The 19,508-nt window shown below is 36.1% G+C and overlaps 2 protein-coding genes, 1 non-coding gene and 1 pseudogene across 3 annotated transcripts; 2 read left to right on the top strand and 2 right to left on the bottom strand.

Moving 5' to 3' along the window:
- Positions 1-1,949: 1,949 nt before the first annotated feature.
- On the bottom strand, positions 1,950-8,175 carry LOC141623777 (zinc finger transcription factor YY1-like). Its single transcript, XM_074439928.1, has 6 exons — positions 7,760-8,175; positions 7,621-7,679; positions 6,846-7,048; positions 4,368-4,457; positions 3,875-4,018; positions 1,950-2,661 (listed from the first exon to the last, which is right to left on the bottom strand). Exons 1-6 carry the CDS (start codon positions 7,843-7,845, stop codon positions 2,119-2,121), a joined length of 1,125 nt encoding a protein of 374 aa, XP_074296029.1. The 5' UTR covers positions 7,846-8,175; the 3' UTR covers positions 1,950-2,118.
- Positions 8,100-8,173, bottom strand: TRNAR-UCG (transfer RNA arginine (anticodon UCG)). Its single transcript has one exon. It is a non-coding gene; the product is annotated as a tRNA-Arg (tRNA).
- Positions 8,176-8,721: 546 nt separating the features above from the next.
- LOC141619094 (ACT domain-containing protein ACR8-like) lies at positions 8,722-9,647 on the top strand. Its single transcript, XM_074436123.1, has 3 exons — positions 8,722-8,759; positions 8,899-9,418; positions 9,554-9,647. Exons 1-3 carry the CDS (start codon positions 8,722-8,724, stop codon positions 9,593-9,595), a joined length of 600 nt encoding a protein of 199 aa, XP_074292224.1. The 3' UTR covers positions 9,596-9,647.
- A 193-nt stretch (positions 9,648-9,840) lies between these two features.
- Positions 9,841-12,794, top strand: LOC141619093 (ABC transporter E family member 2-like; annotated as a pseudogene).
- The last annotated feature ends 6,714 nt before the right edge of the window (positions 12,795-19,508 follow it).

Raw genomic sequence — 19,508 nt, 5'->3', positions numbered from 1 at the left:
GACTATCGCTACCATCATAGGCGAATATGAAAGAACATTCGGACAAAAAAATAAATTTTTCGAAATCCGAGATCGTGTTCAGCAAAAAGGTAGGGTCAAACTTGAGAAAGGATATCAAAGAGATTCTTGGTGTCCGTGAAGTCGAGAAGCACGAGAAATATCTTGGTCTACCACTATTATTGGGAGATCAAAAAAGGCCATCTTTACGTGTATTAAGGAGCGGGTGTGAAGAAAATGCAAGGTTGGAAGACCATCCCGACCTATATGATGAGCCTATTTGCTTTCCCGGATGGCACTATTGAGGAGCTGCACTCAGCTTTAGCGACGTTTTGGTAGGGGTCCACTGTGACCCATAGGAAAATTCATTGGATGAGATGGGAAAAGCTGTACGAGCCGAAGACGACCGGAGAAATGGGTTTTCGCGATCTTCGGGTCTTTAGCCAAGCCCTCCTGGCGAAGCAAGTGTGGAGAATATTGACCAATCCGGACTCTTTAGCTTGCGGGTTCTAAAGGCTAGGTATTTCAGGCATGACTCAGTGTTAGAAGCTCGTTTGGGCTACGACCCTATCTATACCTGGAGAAGCTTATGGACAGCTAAGTCACTTCTTCTCGAAGGGCTTAAATGACGGGTGGGAAATGGGCACCCATATAAATGTGTGGCATGATGCTTGGCTCCCAGGGGAGAACGTGAGTCGTATCCCTACACCAGTTGGGGACATAAATCCGAACATGAAAGTAGTGGAGCTTATTGACCCTGTCGGGATGAGGTGGCGTGAAGATGTCTTGCGGAGGGTTATGTCAGACGAGGATGCTAATGATGTTCTCTCAATCCCGCTAAGTACGAGGCAGCCTATTGATATTATGTACTGGTGGCCAAATAATAACGGGTGTTACTTGGTAAAATCTGGCTATCGGCTTGGGAAGTGAGGGAGAGAGCTTATCTTGCGACAGGGAGACGATGGCTCTGGTGACCAGCTTTGGAAAAGATTATGGAGGTTGAAAATTCTGTCGAAACTTGCCCATTTTACATGGAGAGCTTGTACGAATGTGCTTCCTATCAACCAAAATCTGGTTCGAAGCCATGTCATAGAGAACTCAACGTGCTCTAGGTGCGGCGTCGAGGTTGAATGTGTTGTCCATGCCCTGTTTATGTGTAATACAGTGCAAGATATCTGGGTCAATGAAGGCTTTCATGCGTTAATTAGTGAGGCTCCAACGGAGTCATGTCAGGATTTAATCTTTTGGTTGTTTCATAAGCTGGATGCGGAAGCTATGGCAAGATTTCTGATGACGATGTGGGCTATTTGGACCATCAGGAATTCCCTATTATTTGAAGAAAAGCCCCCCTCACCAAATCACACCCTTATTGGTTTCTCAAGGTACCTGATCGAGTAGCAGGTGGAGTCCTCCTGGATATGGTGAGATTAAAATTAACACGGATGCGGGTTTCTTTGAAGATGGGATGATGGGTTTAGGAATGGTTGGGAGGGATCACCATGGAGCAGTAGTGGTGGTTAGCTGCCAGCGTGTTGTGAGAATGAGGTCTGTGGAAGAAGCAAAGGCTAGAGCTATCCTGTTTGGATTTGAAGTGGCTGTGAGGTTGAGAATGGAGAAGGTACATATCGAGACGGATTCGTTGGTGCTAGTGAATGAGTTGAATGGGTGAACCAACCATTAGGAGGTATTATATGGGTTTAGTTGTTGAGGATATTAATCAATTGTTGTTTTCTTTTGTTAGTAGTCGGTGCTCTCACATTAAGCGAGGGGGTAATACTGTGGCTCATCTTGCTGCTAGACTTTGCACAAGGGTGACGATGTTATGTATGTGGCTGGTTTTTTGCAAGCGCTAAATAATATTATAGCCCCCTGTTTAACTCAAAAAAAAAATGAGAGGTAAATTGGTCAATCATGGACGATTGAATAATCATGTCCATGATTGAGCATAACCCTTAATTAAAACAATATATATTTATGTACTTCACGCCCTTTTCCATAAAATACTTGTTTATACTTAAATCCCTAGTCCAACCAAGTTATTGGCATTACCGTTTCCGAAAATCGGTACAAAGATATCCAAACAAATTCACCGAGTGAATACATGGCACAATATTTTGGTGGCTAATCCTCATCTTCTGTCTCCTCGTCATCCTCATCATTATTGTCTGCATACCTCCATCCATCTTCACCATTATCACGGTCCTCTTCAGTTTCTTCACTATCCTCTTCCTGATAAACCTCTTCTTTTATTGGCCACGGTTTCTTTACCACATTCAAATCTGCAGGAGAAACGCTGGAGCCTTTACGCCGAGAGATTTTTGCCAAAGGTACCTTAAGGTCAGGCTTCCGTTTACTTGGCTTCAAATTCTTTGGATTTGCCCTAATTGCAGCACCATAAGCATCTTGGTCACTGGCATCATCCAACTCATTATCGACATTGTGAGACTGTGAAGTCTTTGGATTTTCTTCAGAATAATGGCCAGGATGCTCTCTCCTTAAATGAAGATTCAGCTTATACTCATGGATGTAGGCCTTGTTGCATCCTTCATAAGGGCACGCATATGGTCTATCTGAGGTAGCAGAGCCATAAGTCGAGGAAGCAGGCTTCTGTATTTTTATGGGTTTTTCGATTGGAGGCGTGTATTTCACTGGTTCTGCCGAATTCTGAAACGACAACGCATTTCAGCAACTGTCAGAATTTATGTAAAATGTACAAAAAGTGAATTGACAGAGGGTCTCACCACAGTATGTTTTTAAATCAATTAAAATATTCAGATATATAGTTATATACTACTACGTAATACATATCAGCCAAATATGAATATTAATGCAAAGAAAGATTTAATCAAATTAGTTTGCATGATCTAATGATGCATCCAGCCCGAGGAATTAGCTCACTCACTGTGATTCCTGTCTCAAAATATCAGAGCCACAATTATGAGTGATCATAAACAGAATGGTTTTCATGACCAAGGCATAATTTTGTCCAGCATGTTAACTTCATTCAATCTCGATGAAAAGGAACTAAGCTTCTCACCAAGCATACAAGATACGGGCATATTTTCTGTCATGTCACTATCTTCCATTCTACTTCAGACTTTAACGCTAGACTAACAAAAAACGAACTTCAGATATTATCTGGTCTTACAGATATTATTGAAGTAAAGACACCACAACATGATATAGAGGCAATTTCAGACATCTGTGAAATACAGAATTATATGCTAACTATATCCAAAATGTCCTGGCCTTAGTTTTAAAAAAACTGAGCTTCGGCTATGAAGCACAAGGCTCACTGGCAATAGCAAAAATGCATCAGCACACCAATGAGCGTTTTGCCTAAGAAGCAGTTAATGAGGCAGTAGGCACGGCACGACAGTACTATGCAATTTCCACACTTTTTTTTGTAGTTCTTTAAGTTTACCCTTCACTTTTTTTTGTACTATGCAATTTCCACGACAGTACTATGCAATTTCTACGCTTTTTTCCTAACATGTTGAGCCTTTCCATTATGAAATTTGTTTGCAAAAACAGTGGTCTTCGTGCGTAAATGAAGCGTGCGGATTCACCTCACCCCTGCATCTAATCATGAAGGGACGGACTGCATTGTCTAAGTGTGTTTCATACCCTTTAAAACAAAGGCGCTGACAAGCTATAAAACTGTCGTTAAAAGATTATAACGCTACAACTTGGTAGGGCAAAGAAAGCTGACAGCAAAGCAGAATCATAATTCATATATATATATATATATATATATATATATATATATATATATATATATATATATATATATATATATATATAAGAAAATGTGTGATTGGAGTCAAACAATAATCACTGCAATTCTAACAGGACTTGGTGCATGTGGGGCACGCACCTTCTCATGTTGAGCTGCAATATGATTTTTGAGCTTGTATTCGTGTGCATATCTCTTCCCACACTCTTGATATGGGCAAATATGATAATTTTCTTGGGAATGTGTTTTCATATGAGAGCGTAAATTGAAATCCAACGAAAATGCCTGCATTATCATTATATCATACTTTAAAAGTGTGCAAAGGAAAGAATTAAGCAAAAAAAGGAGAAGAGATGAAACCAAATTAGACACGAATCAAACAGATTGTTCAATCAACATAAGCAAATCTAATCGTAACAATCAAAAAGGAAAGTAAGACAATTACACTAAGGAAAAAACGAGTAGTGACTTCCTGGGGACTGAAGAAATAACTTTTCAATAGAATTTATCCTGTGCTAGAGTCCATAGTCCATGCAGATGGACAAATCAATGCCTCCAAGAGTGCCAGGCATCATACATGCATATTCAATAACTGCTAGCAGAAAAAAGTTTACAGAATAGTTAGATGCATCACCTTGCCACATCCTTCAACAGGACATACGAAGTCTCTCTCACCGGTATGGATAAGAAAGTGCCTCTTCAACTTTGAGCTATCCAGAAATTTCTGTTCATCGAGAAAATGTGATTTATAGAACAAAAGAAATTAGAATAAGCATATGGCTTTCCCAAATGTAAAATTTTCATTTCAATCTTTATGTCTCACAATTGACATAGTTGAAAGTTCTATACTTTAATACTATTTCCAATACACACCAAAGTTCCTATAGTCTACAACTATGAGTGTCAATTTTGAATCACGGGAACTTTGGTGTGTACTGGTGGGAAACTATTTGTTGAACCATATAGTATATATGTTTATGTTTTGATGATGTCAAGGTGCTTTATAATTTATATACTTGTTGCGTACTTGCGTGTAATCGTTTGTCTAAGTCTTTTAGATTCGATTTATCTAATACAAACAACAAAGGAAGTTGTGATGGAAGTATATAAGAATCAAGCCTCAATTCAAGATCAAACGATGTGAAGATTCATTCAAGATTTATGTGAAGACGAAGTCCGTCTAAAGATTAATCAAGCTTGGATAATGACGTAGCCTATACTCGAAGATCTCCTTGAAGATTAGAATAGTATAGGTGATTATCTCGTAATGATAACCAAGAATGAGCTTAAAGTTATAGCTTTGCAGCTATAACATTACTAGTAAAAGAGCTCAATGTTATAGCTCTCTTACTATAACATTAAGATGCTGAGTTTACTATACACGACATATAATGTTTTAAAAATTTTTTTAAAATTGTTTAAAGTTTATTTTTAAATGTTTTGATAAAAGTATTTACTTGATAAAGCCCGGTTTAGTGCGGAGTTCGGTTCTTTGTTGAACGTTTACTAGTAGTCGTTTTGGGTCAACTTATGAGTTGGACCATGCTACTAATTAGGGTTTCAACAAAGCCTCTCTTAAAACCTAAATTCTAACCCATATATTGAGCTAGGGTTCGAGGCATATGAGCCGTGACATCTCGTGTAGACTAAGATATGTTTGGTAAAGATTCTATATCTTTACATATCTTATATATCTTACTTAATATATTTGTTTATGATAAAAGATATTCTTGTTATAGAAAATCTTATCATATCTTAGAATTTATAGTAAAGATAATAATTGAATAAATTATATTCTATCTTTTGGAATATTCTTTATTATCTTTTAGGCTTTTAGGAAAGAAATAATAGAAGATATGATTTGTTAACATATCGCATATTATTCAGCCATTAGGGTTTCTAAAAACCAAATTGCCTTGCTCTTTCCTTCCTATAAATACTTTGCTCTTTGCAACATTTAATTAAGAGACTTTAAGCATAAAAATTGATCTTATTTTTACAAAGCAAAATCGTGTGTTTCAAAGCAGAAAACCGTTTTGTTATTTTTGAAAGGTCGTGTGTTTTAAACTCGTATATTCATTTGTTAAGTTATCGTTATAAGATAATAGTGCTTATTTGATTTCTTACTTGTTCATTAACGTGAACCTTTGCAAGAATCATTAGCGCTTTCTTATTAGCGTAAGTTAGTCACTCGAGTATTTAACGGTACTCATTGAGTTACAGCTAGAGTTAGTTGTACGAGTTGGGTTAGTAAATTTGTAATCCGTAAAAAAGTACTAAATTTATTAATCGAGAATAGTGGACGTAGGTTTCGACTTGTGAAACTGAACCACTTCAAAAACCGTGTGTCTCCTCTCTTTCGTTCGCTTGTTTATTTTGTTTTACATTCATTGGTTGATTAGTTAAAGTTTAATCAATAAACTTTAAATAATCAATTACACTCATACAATCGAAAAAGCTTTCAAAAAGTTTTAAATTCTCAATTCACCCCCCCCCCCCCCCCCCTCTTGAGTATTTCGGATCGATAGACTCTTCACTACTAGATAAGAAAGAACAAAAGTTTTCCATTGCTTGAATTGCATAACCAGGAGCCTACCCCGCCCCCTTCCATAATAATTTTAGGAATTACACACTAAGAAAATGTGTAACTTAGCGAACCTTCAATAGTATGGAATCAATGGATCTATGAAACTGTTAATTCCCCGTTAATGTATAAGTAGAAACTAAAAAAAAATGTTATATTACGTAAAGAGCTTCAATGCCTTGCTATAGTCGTCATTCAACAAGCCACACGACTAATGAAAATGCATCGACTAAAAGCACTGGCATTAAGACAGCCTCTCAGCCACACCATATATAGAATCTAGATTCCCTATCACACATGTGTATGGCAAGAACAATAATGGGCTATCGGGAATATATGTGAATCTAGATTCCCTATCACACATCTCTATGAGCTCACCACTAAAAGGTAAATACACACATATTGACACATTGCGATAGACTGCGATAGACTGCCATAAAAAAAAAAAAAAAAAAAAAAAAAAAAAAAAAACCAAAAAACAAAAAACAACTAAGGGCGTGAAAGAGACCCGGACAAATATTACATTACCTTTCCACAGCCTTCGTAATGACACGTGTGCTGTCTCTCTCCGTGGATATTGGAATGCTTCCTCAAATGGCCAGCATCAATAAAAGTCTTTCCACAACCTTCATAGCTGCAGAGGAAAAGAACCTCTGTTGTGGGTTCAGGCTCTGGTTCAGGTACAACTGGTTCTTTACTACTCTTCTCCTTCAACGCCTTTAAAGCGTCCTCTGATAAAGAAATCCGTGGACATCAAAAAATATATAAATGTGAGGGCAACATGAAAATGCACAAGAGTCACTTGGAAAATGCAAGGGAGTTACATACAATATTTTGAGGGTTAAAAGGAGTTTAAAGTGTTAAGGAAGACTAAACACGAAATGGACAACGGGGATCTACTTAGAAAAGTGCAGTTGCTGTAAGTAGAGCTTCAGATATATATTCTGAGTGGACAGTAATATAGATGGACTATTAGGCTTGAGTTTATCTAAATTCATTTAATTTGTTATGTTCTCCTTGTGCTCAATCTAAGAGCGGGACGATTGGAACATTGCATATTTGAATCCAATAAGTGAAGGAGTTATGTCCAGTGTTGTATACGAATTAACAAGTATCCGGGTTCATAGGGCGTTGAAAACCCTAGAATAAGAGCCCCGCAAAGTGCGTATATATTAATACTCAGTGGAGTGAGAATAGAGAAACCGGGTATATGAAAACCAAGTTGATGTGCATTATATAAAATCAATGGCAGACAGGAAAGGAAGGAGTAGAAGAAAAGGTGAGCAAAGTTGATTCAAAATACCTGTAATCCATTTCATGAGAAAACATTTGCCTCCGGTTGCGACAGCCTCTTGAGGAACCCTATACAATATAAGAATAAGAATACAATGATGAGAAAACAAGTAAATAGTAGTAGTAATCTGAAAATAAAGAATACGAACCAATGTTTAACCCATTTAACAGCGGGAGCTTTGCATTTGAGGAAAGGGCGTCGATCGAACAAACTATATGAGATTTGAGGATCCATTCAATCAATCAATCAATCTGATTATTGTAAGAGGGTAAATTAGGGTTTCTAGAGAGATAATTTCAAAAGCTTCTCAAATCACCATTCTCATCTGTCAATGGCAATTGGAGTTTTATTTGTTTATTTTGTTAGGGTTGGAAACCGACTCTTAAAAGTAAAAGTAAGTTAAACTCTAGAGAGGAGAGGAGAGCTTCCTTCACATGTCGTAAATCCATGGCTACAACGGAAACCCCCATTGATAACCAAAAAAATAATGACCACAGTGGAAGTCGAACCCACGACCTTCTCATCCGAAGTCAGACGCGCTAATCCACCGCGCTATGCGGTCTACTTTTATTTTGTTGTTATTCAATATATATATATATATATATATATATATATATATATATATATATATATATATATATATATATATATATATATATATATATATATATATATAGAGAGAGAGAGAGAGAGAGAGATTGAATCGTGTGGTAGACCTTTTCTGCAGGGTGGGCGGTGACACCTTCTAAACCATCGGATCTAAAAAAATTAGAGACACACCATATTTTTACACGTGTCTCCCTATATACCTCCTAACACTAACCAAATGTTTGCCCTCCTACAATCATTTACTCCTCTCATTTTTCTCTCTTCAACCATCTTCATCCGAGCTCCGTCTTCCCAATTCACTCGATTTCAACACCATTTTTCATTTGAGCTTTCATCCGCCATTATCACTAAGCTTTTCGACCTCCATTATCATCCGCAATTTAGGTAATATCGGTCACCTAATTTTTTATTCAATTCGCTTTCGACCTCTATTATCATTCCGTAATTTTTACCTAATTTTCAATCGACTTATTTAATTCGTTAAATTTTCGCTTTGTTCTTATGCGAGGTTTTGATTCTTTTAAGCATAATCAAGCACGGTAGGAACACTTACAATCTATTTAAGTCGATTCTCCGTTTCTTCGTATGTTCCTTTCCGTTTCTTTACTAGATTTTGATTTTGTTGCTTATTTAGTTAAATTTTGTTCACAATATTGTCTGATCTTGAACTTAACGAAGTAATGTTGTGGATATTTCTACGGATAGGGTAGGCTTATTATCGGAGGTGTTTGCGGTCTTAGCTGACTTAAATTTCAGTGTGGTGGATGCCAAATTGTGGACGCACAATGGTCGAATTGCATTTCTTATATACATTAAGGATTGTGATTCCGGGTCCCAAATTGAGGATTCACATCGGATTAGGAAAATTGAGTCGAAATTGAGGTTGGTTCTTAAAGGGGACAATGACATTAGGAGCGCCAAGATGAGTGTTTCGATGGTCAGAACTCATACATGCGAACGAAGACTTCATCAAATGATGTTTGATGATCGCGATTATGAGAGAACGTCATCAATTAGCTCTTTTAAAGATAATCCTGAGGTCTCAGTTCAGAATTGGAATGAGAGGGGGTACTCGGTTGTCAATGTTCAGTGTAAAGATCGGCCTAAGCTCTTATTTGATGTTGTATGCACCTTGACGGATATGGAATATGTCGTATTTCATGCAACCGTTGATACTCAAGGAAGGCGTGCTTCTCTGGTATACTTTCACGATCTTGGCTGTCAATTAGTCTTTAAGAGCTAGTGTCATATGAGTCAGTGTCATAATACACTTTATCATGAAATGGTTTATATGACAGGCGTGTTAATATGCACTCTTATGATTCTGTTTCAGGAATTCTACATTAAACACTCAGGCGGAACCCGAATTAGTTGACATTTACCTTTTTTGCTGATCTATTTTTACATACTCCATCGTCAGTAGACTGCCTGTTTTTACTGTGTTGTTTGGGAGTAGTACAAGTAGGTTTGTAAAACGGGTTTTTTGGTAACTAAAATTTTACTGTAATAGTTCGTGATGTTGGCATAGATGCTTTTTAATTTTTATTCAGTTCCATTCTGTCCTTTTTTTTCCTTCCAGTTACCAAGATAAAGTGTTTGGCGTCCGTCTAAAGAAGTAGCAAGATGTCCGACCATTTGCCCCGTCTAGCCATTGTTCGCTCAGATCGTTGTAAGCCAAAGAAGTGCAGTCAAAAGTGCAAGAAGGCCTGTCCTGTGATTACGACAGGTGCGGTTTTGTCATGTGTACCTTGACAATTCTCTTGATTAAGTCCTCTTGTGTTTGCATGTGTGCACTTTTTTACTTAATTTTCGCGGAATTGGTGGACTGTTTATAGTAGGAAAGTGGTTCAATGTGCATTATCGATTGGTATTTATGGCGCTGAATCATACTATCTTTACTTGTGATTTGTGAACTTCCTGTCTGTTTCTGATTTCCGCTTCATTTTCAGGAAAGCAATGTATTGAGGTCACTGCATCAGCAAAACTTGCCTTAATTTCAGAGGAACTTTGCACTGGGTGTCGTCAGTGCGTCAAGGTTGACAACTCAACTCTGTAGTCCATTCTTCTACCATTTCAATGCTTGTGTTAAGGTCACTAAGGATATTGCGTTACGTCTGTATGTAGAAATGCCCTTTTAAAGCTATCCAAATTATCAACTTACCTAAAGATATGGATAAAGATACAACACATCGATATGGTCCAAACACATTCAAGTTACATAGGTTAGAAGAATTAATTTGTGATTTTTGTTTCGATTTTTTATTTTGTTTCACTTTTGAATGGTTTAACTAATGTACTACAGGTTACCTGTTCCGAGGCCAGGACAAGTTCTCGGTTTGGTTGGAACTAATGGTATTGGAAAATCAACTGCTCTTAAAGTGCTAGCTGGGAAGTTGAAGCCTAATCTGGGGCGTTTTGATGTAGTTGTTTGTTTCTGCGGAATTTGTTGATTAATTCTTGACATCTTTCTGTTTCTTCTCCTCACTTAACTAATGTGTTACGTGCGAACCCCCAAACCGGGCAAGAAATTTTGACCTACTTTCGTGGGTCTGAGCTTCAAAATTATTTCACCCGCTTACTGCAAGATGGCGTGAAGGTGCTGTCTTTCTCTAAGTGATTTTTCTCCTGATTCTCTTTGTACTCTCTGTGTCCCCAATGCAATGTTTTTGTCTGTGTGTGTGTGCGCGCGCGCCATTCCTTTGGCACCTGGTTCCTTGTGAACAATTGTTACTCTTTCTAAATTTGACAGGAGCCTGTAAATGAAATGATCCGCAAATTTACTGTTAGGGTTAGGGTTTAACCTGAAAAATATATTGATCTGACCTGATGGACTGATCATTTTGACAGATTCTTTGTCTTTGCATCATACTTGATTTATTTTAATGAACAGGCAATCATAAAGCCTCAGTACGTGGATAATATTCCAAAGGCAGTCCAGGGAAATGTCGGAGAAGTGTTAGATAAGAAAAATGAGAGAGATGTGAAGGCTGAAATATTGACTGATCTTGAACTTAACAATGTTTTGGATCGTAATGTTGTGGATCTTTCTGGAGGAGAACTGCAGAGGTTTACCATTGCTGTGGTGGCTATGCAAAATGCTGAGATTTATATGTTTGATGAGCCTTCAAGTTACCTTGACGTGAAGCAAAGGCTCAAAGCTGCTAAAGTAGTTAGATCGTTGCTTAGGCCTAATAGGTATCCGCTCTTATTCTATTACTTCGTCCATCCCATTTTTATTGTCTCCATTTCCCGTTAATTTCTTAAAGCAACAGTTTTCAAATCCAGCATTTAAAATGTCGTAAACTACTACTAATCATAACTTGTGCTTGCCTTACACCGTCGGCTTTGTTATTGTAGTCGAGCATGATCTTAGTGTTCGGACTATCTTTCGGATTTCATTTCTTTGTTTATACGGTACAATCGGGTGCTTATGGAGTTGTTACCTTACCCTTCTCTGTTAGAGAAGGTATCAATATATTCTTGTCCGGATTTGTGCCCACTGAAAACTTGCGCTTCCGTGATGTATCCCTTACATTCAAGGTACACCTAGACATACTCCTAGTTGCCATGTTTTTTCACAACTTACAAGTGACAGTCTCAAAGTCTAATGTTATTTAGGTATTTATTCGTTTCATATTGTATTCTTAGGTTGCAGAGACGCCTCAGGAAAATGCTGTGGAAGGCCAGTCATATGCTCGTTACAAATACCCTTCTATGACAAAAACTCAGGGTGGCTTTAGGCTATCTGTCAGTGCAGGTGAATTTACGGATCCCCAGATTGTGTTGATGCTGGGTGAAAATGGGACGGGGAAGACCACATTTATTCGTATGCTGGTAACTGTCTCTCATAACTTATTGTATGGTGATAGTATGTGAGTATAAATATACTGAAGCTTGCTTACAGTGAAAAACTGAATTAATGTCGCCGTAATTGTCAAAATTCAGGCTGGTCTGATAAAACCCGACAAGGTGGGAGACTCTGATGTGGGAGTGCCGAGCTTCAATGTTTCATACAAGCCCCAAAAGATCAGCCCAAAATTTCCACACACAGTTAGATACCTGCTTCATCAGAAGATAAGCGAGTTCTATACGCAACCTCAATTTGTGTCGGATGTCATGAAGCCTTTGCAAATAGAGCAGTTAATGGACCGAGAAGTTGTTATTGACTGTGTGTTTGGGAAAGGTAAATCTTTGTCCATTGCTCCCGGCTGCCTGTTTTTACTGTAACTTGATAAGTTTTTAATAGCTTTTTTGCTGATCTAGCCGGCAGATATCTATCTGATAGATGAACCAAGTGCATATCTCGACTCAGAGCAGCGTATTGTAGCCGCAAAGGTGATTAAGAGGTACATACTCCATCGTCAGTAGACTGCCTTTGTTGTTGAACATGATTTTTCATGGCAACATATCTGGCAGACAGAGTAATTATTTACGAAGGGTCACCATCAGTGGATTGTACAACAAACTCCCCTCTTGATTTCACAAAATTAGGTCCTAGATTCACAAAATTAAGTCCAAAGATTCACAAGATAATCCCCAAGTCTCAAAATCAAGTCCAAGATTCACAAGATTAGGTCTAGTGTGACTTATAATTGTCTACTTTCATATCGGATTTGGCCATTGTCGTCTATTAGCTCAAAAGGTAGAGCAATGTGTTATTGCACATGGTGTGGGTTCGAGCCCCACATAGACGAACATATATAAAGCACTAGTTGCACTTTGTAGTAACATTAGTTGTTCTATGTGGTAACAATAATTATCGAACAAAGTGATGCTAGCTAAGAATAACACTAGTTATTTGATAATGTAACATTGTTTCGTATATATAATAACACTGTTTATTTGATAAAGTAACACTTATATTACATATATTGATAATAGAAGCTCATGTAGGAATTGAACCTACATCCTTTGTGCAATTGCACAAATGCTCTACCAATTGAGCTAATGAGCTAGTTTAGTAGAAACTGAATATTCCACCAACACACTACAGTTGATGTAATGGCCACAATATAAGTTTATAAGTCACCACTTCACCCGAGTATTCGAGTCATATGTTTCTCATGTTATTCCAAAGAGCATGTAGTGTTATTCCGAGAACTTGTCATGTTATCACATAGAGTAACCGTGTTATTCTATTAACTTGTTACGTTATTCCATAGAGCCAAATAATATTCTGTGACACAAAAGCCAGGTATTATAACACAATATCCTATTATGATAACATAGTTATAGTTACGGATTATAAAGCGCGAAAAACCAATTCTAATGATCTGAAGACAAACTAGTTCCGTCGATGACCGTATAAGGCACATTATATGCATTTAAAATCTGAATAAGGTATGAGATTCACAAAATAAGGTCTGAGATTCACCAAATAAGGAAAAGAGCAAAAAAGGTGATTTTAAGACCAAGTTTCACAAAACAAGCTCTAAGATTCATCGAACAAGATCGAGATTCACAAAACAAAGTCCGAGATTCACCGAATAAAGAAAAAAGCAAAAAAGGTGATTTTAACCACTTATGATGACCAAGTTTCACAAAACAAGCCCTAAGATTCACTAAATAAAGTATGAGATTCACAAAATAAGGTCTGAGATTCACCAAATAAGGAAAAGAGCAAAAAAACGTGATTTTAACCACTTATGATGACCAAGTTTCACAAAACAACCTCTAAGATTCACTGAACAAGGTCTGGGATTCACAAAACAAAGTCTGAGATTCACCTAATAAAGAAAAGAGCAAAATAGGTTATTTTAACCACTTATGATGATCAAGTTTCACAAAACAAGCCTTAAGATTCACTGAATAAGGTATGAGATTCACAAAATAAGGTCTGAGATTCACCAAATAAGGAAAAGAGCAAAAAACGTGATTTTAACCACTTATGATGACCAAGTTTCATAAAATAAGCTCTAAGATTCACTGAACAAGGTCTGAGATTCACAAAACAAAGTCTGAGATTCACCTAATAAAGAAAAGAGCAAAATAGGTTATTTTAACCACTTATGATGATCAAGTTTCACAAAATAAGCCGTAAGATTCACTGAATAAGGTATGAGATTCACAAAATAAGGTATGGGATTCACCAAATAAGGAAAAGAACAAAATAGGTGATTTTAACCACTTATGATGACCAAGTTTCACAAAACAACCTCTAAGATTCACTGAACAAGGTCTGAGATTCACAAAACAAAGTCTGAGATTCACCTAATAAAGAAAAGAGCAAAATAGGTGATTTTAACCACTTATGATGATCAAGTTTCACAAAACAAGCCTTAAGATTCACTGAATAAGGTATGAGATTCACAAAATAAGAACTGAGATTCACAAAATAAGGCAAAGAACAAAATAAACAAAAAGAACTACGCCAACCAAGAACAACTCCCTTGTATTGAACTTCATGATTGGGATAAAACCCAATGACATAAATGTGTTTTGAAATCGAGTAAGAAGCTTAAATCCTCGATTTTGATAGTTGATACTTATATCTCATCAAATTAGCAAACAAAAACAAGCTACCCGCATACAAGCTTAACACTAAAATCTTCTCATTAACATATCCACAACTGCTAAATGATCCTCAGTAATCATCACAGTCCATCTTAAATAGCAACAAAATGGTTCACAAAAATTCAATTATTCACAAAAGAAGCTCTGTGATTCACAAAATAGACTTCGAGATTCACAACATCAAAACAAAGACCTGAAGTTCGATTATCATCAAAATTTCACAAATTAAAACTGAAATAGAAAACAATAATTAGAGCTTCAATAAAAGAAAATACTTGTTTCACAAACATTATTATCATCAACCATTGTTTTATCTACAATCTCCATGGCAATTTGAGCTGCAAAAATCGTCAAAAATTATGTAATAAGTAGTACAAAATCGCTAGGTAAAGGAAATCGCGCAATCTGCATCAATTTCGAACATTATATTTACAAAATCGCTCAATTTGATGAAATTCGAACCAAATCTTCTGAAATTATCGCACAATATCATCATAACTGCAATTGTCGATCAATTTGCTAAAATACCTGTTTCCTTGTTGTAGCTTGTTGATCAAAACACGATATTGTTGTAGCTGTGTTGATCGGCAAATCGCTGCAATTGGAATTTACGAACAATCGCTGCTATTGATTAGGTTATGGAGGAGATTTGGGAAAGATGGCTGCAAGTATAAGAAGAACTGTAGCTTGATGATGAAGAAAATTTGAGTCTGTGTTTTTAATATTTGGGATATAATAAAGTCAGTGGGCCAAATTTTGAGCCCAAATTTGAAGCGCGCAACATTCACAGTCCGCCCCAACATGAATGAATTTGATGAGACCGGCCGCCTCGCCGTAATGAGGTGCCTCACCGGATCCGGCCTCTATATATATATATAGAGGTGGGATCCGGTGAGTCCACCTAAATATTTGAGTCCATGAGTCCATAAAACAATATTACGCACTATACAAAACAATATCACGAAATTTTTTTTTTCAAAATAAAATTTTTTTTCGAAATTTTTTTTTCGAAATTTTTTTTTTTCAATTTTTTTTTCGAATTTTTTTTTTCGAAAATTTTTTTTTCGAAATTTTTTTTTAACAATTTTTTTTCGTGTAAGCTGTGATATTGTTTAGTATAACGTGTGATATTGTTTAGCATAACTTGTGATATTGTATTACAAAACAATATCAAGAAATTTTTTTTTTCAAATTTTTTTTTTTTTCAATATTTTTTTTTCGAAAATTTTTTTTAACAATTTTTTTTCGTAAAAGCTGTGATATTGTATTACAAAACAATATCACGATTTTTTTTTTTTTTTTTCAAAAAGTTTTTTTTCCAGCTATGATATTGTTTAGTATAACGTGTGATACTGTAAGTTGTGATATTATTTAATATAACGTGTGATATTATATCATGGACTCACGGACTCAAAAAGATAGGGTGGACTCATGTGATCCTAATTCTATATATATATATAGAGAGAGAGAGAGGAGTTCTAATGAGTCCAACATGTGCCATTGAGTCCATAAGTCCCTCTAAAGGTCATTGGATGGACTCAATGGATGGTTGAGATGAATTTGATTAAGAGCTATTAAAAAGAAAAGGTAAAAAATGTTGATGGTTGGATTGAGATGGGTGGTTTAGATTGAAAATTACCAAAAAAAATTACCGCTAATCAAATTTCTATACACTAATTAATTTTTCTTTCTCTCTCTAGCCCCTAATTAATCAGTTTTGAGTTTTACATTTCAGAAGTGTAAATGTAATGTTGTATGAGTTTTACAAGTGTAAATGTGATGTTTTACGAGTGTAAATGTAACATTTTAAGAGTGTAAATTTGATTTTTTGTGACGGAAATTTTGAATTTATATAATTTTAACATTTTACAAGTGTAAATGTGATGTTTTACGAGTGTAAATGTAACATTTTAAGAGTGTAAATTTGATTTTTTGTGACGAAAATTTTGAATTTATATAATTTTAACATTTTACAAGTGTAAATGTGATGTTTTACGAGTGTAAATGTAACATTTTAAGAGTGTAAATTTGATTTTTTGTGACGCAAATTTTGAATTTATATAATTTTAACATTTTACAAGTGTAAATGCGAGGTTTTACGAGTGTAAATGTAACATTTTAAGAGTGTAAATTTGTTTTTTTGTGACGGAAATTTTGAATTTATATAATTTTAACGTTTTACAAGTGTAAATGTGATGTTTTACGAGTGTAAATGTAAAATTTTAAAAGTGTAAATTTGATTTTTTGTGACGGAAATTTTGAATTTATATAATTTTAACATTTTACAAGTGTAAATGTGATGTTTTACGAGTGTAAATGTAAAATTTTAAGAGTGTAAATTTAAATTTTTGTGACGGAAATTTTGAATTTATATAATTTTAACATTTTACAAGTGTAAATCTGATGTTTTACGAGTGCAAATGTAATATTTTAAGAGTGTAAATTTGTTTTTTTGTGACGGAAATTTTGAAATTATATAATTTTAACATTTTACAAGTGTAAATCTGATGTTTTACGAGTGTAAATGTAATATTTTAAGAGTGTAAATTTGATTTTTTAGGCAATTTTTTATATAAAAGTTTGAATTTATATAATCTTAACATGTTACCAAGTGTAAATGTGATGTTTTACTAGTGTAAATGTAGTATTTTAAGTGTAAATTTGAAGGTCTACGAGTGTAAATTTGAAGGTTTAAGAGTGTAACTTTGTTCCTTTGAGTGTAACTTTGGTCCTTTACAAGTCTAACTTTAGTCCGACTACCAACAAACACCACCAACGTCGTCCTCCACCACCAACTCATATCCACAAAAACTATGAGTGCAAATTTATATAATTTTAACGAGTGTACATGTACAGATATATGAGTGTAAATGTAAAGAAATACGAGTGTAAATCTGAAAAATGCGTGTAAATGTAAGGAAATATGAGTGTAAATGTAAAGAAATATGAGTGTAAATCTGAAAAATGTGTGTAAATGTAAAGAAATATGAGTATAATAAATATATTTATTAGATCTAAGAATAAATATCATAATAATACGATTTTAAAATCTAAAACAAGACGATATTTAGGCTAAAGAAAACTTTCAAATTAAAAAAAACTAAAAAATAAAAAAAATAACACAAAAACCGTGACACAGTCACAAACACAAACCCTTATAAAACAAAACAAAACAATCACCAAATAAACACCTACAACCATTCTTTGAAAAAAAAAAAAGAAAAAAAAAAAGCAATACAGGAAATTAAAAACAAAACAACGTATACAACTATACATCAACAGCAACAACTTTTCATTTCTTCAAATCATATGAACATCATCGACCAAAATTTAAACAAAAAAACATAATAAAACGTATGTAAAAAGCCAGATCTGGAACAACAACCCTTCGTTTTTACTAAATTTAGATCTAGAACTGGGCGGCTGTTGGTGTTGCTATGGGTGGTGGTTGGAGGCGGCGACGGTGGCTGGGGTTGGAGAGGAAGGAGGTGTGTTGTTGTGGCGGCGTTGATGGTGGTTGTGGGCGGTGCGACAGAAAGAGAAGAGGGGAGTCGTGTTGGAGGTGGTGGTGCGGCATGGGTGAGATGGTGGAGAGGAGGGAGTGGTGGTGTCATTAGTGCGCGGTGGTGAATGGCGGCGTAGGTGGCAGATCTGAAAAAATAAAAAAAAAATAAAAATGGCTGAGGTGGTGTCGGGTGGAGCTGTTGTGGGCGGTGGTTGGAGAGGAAGGAGGCGGGTAATGTGTTGGTGGTGGCGGCAGTGGTTTTTTTGGGGGCTGCGTTTTTTTTTTGTTGGTGGTGTTGGTGGCGGCAGAGTTGCGAGTTGGTGGTGGCGGCAGTAATCGGGGTCGGGGTTTGGGCGGTGGTGGGTGAGTGAGGAAGAGAGGGGTGTTTTTTTTTTGTTTTTGGGTTTTTTAGAGAGATGAAAGGAATGGAAATTGTGTGGATGAGAGATGAGTGAGTGGAAAATAAATGTTATATAGTAAAATTAGTGGTTGATTAGTGAAGGTAGTGAGGGAAAGTGTTTAATTAGTAATGATTCCCTACTTTTTGCACTAATCTCTTGTTTTTCCTCTTCAATCTCAACCCTTCATCCCATCTTTTTAATGGCTCCAAATAGGACTTAGGGACTCAATGCTTTTTGGTGGACTCACTTGATCCTTCTTCTATATATATATATATATATATATATATATATATATATATATATATATGTCTTCTAGACTCAAATTTGTTGTAACACACTCTTCTCTTTCACTCGCCCTCCTTATATCATCCCTTAAGACAAAACACGACACAACTCCAACTCTGACTCTTCACGCAACTCTACCCTTCTTATATCACCAAAGATGTAGTAGTGGTCACTATTGCCTTATCCCAAGGCAATAGCAAAGTGACTCATCAAAATTCTCTTATTAATCACACTCATCATCACCACTTATGACACCTTCTTATCACTCCATACAATGAAAATTGTACTACTTGTGCAGCAGGAGCTGGATTAGGGGCTCCCAACCCTGATTAGACCACAGCAACAACATCCCTTGAACCACCCCCAACACAACCAGTCAAGAGGTTCACCAGGTTCAGTTATCAGCTGTCTATATGGCCAGCTGGGGCAGGCCTCAACTGAAAGTCCAAGCTAGCTCCCTAAGCATCCTACCAGTCATCCTAAAATGCAATGTAATTCAGCAGAAATTCCAGCAAAAGGAAAGCAAGGTAGTCACATGTTGAAGTTAAAGCATAAAACAACATTTCCTTATTTGGTGAGGCATT

This window comes from Silene latifolia, chromosome X (genome assembly GCF_048544455.1).
Source record: "Silene latifolia isolate original U9 population chromosome X, ASM4854445v1, whole genome shotgun sequence".
In the NCBI taxonomy this organism is placed as follows: domain Eukaryota; kingdom Viridiplantae; phylum Streptophyta; class Magnoliopsida; order Caryophyllales; family Caryophyllaceae; genus Silene; species Silene latifolia.
This window is presented reverse-complemented; position numbering and strand designations above follow the sequence as displayed.

Coding starts and splice junctions, on each gene's coding strand:
- LOC141623777 (XM_074439928.1), bottom strand. CDS start 7,845: ATGGATCCTCAAATCTCATATAGTTTGTTCGATCGACGCCCTTTCCTC. Junction 7,680..7,759: donor GTTAAATGGGTTAAACATTG/GTTCGTATTCTT, acceptor TATATTGTATAG/GGTTCCTCAAGAGGCTGTCG. Junction 4,019..4,367: donor CTGTTGAAGGATGTGGCAAG/GTGATGCATCTA, acceptor ATGATAATGCAG/GCATTTTCGTTGGATTTCAA.
- LOC141619094 (XM_074436123.1), top strand. CDS start 8,722: ATGCGAGGTTTTGATTCTTTTAAGCATAATCAAGCACG. Junction 8,760..8,898: donor TTTAAGCATAATCAAGCACG/GTAGGAACACTT, acceptor AACTTAACGAAG/TAATGTTGTGGATATTTCTA. Junction 9,419..9,553: donor AAGGAAGGCGTGCTTCTCTG/GTATACTTTCAC, acceptor ATTCTGTTTCAG/GAATTCTACATTAAACACTC.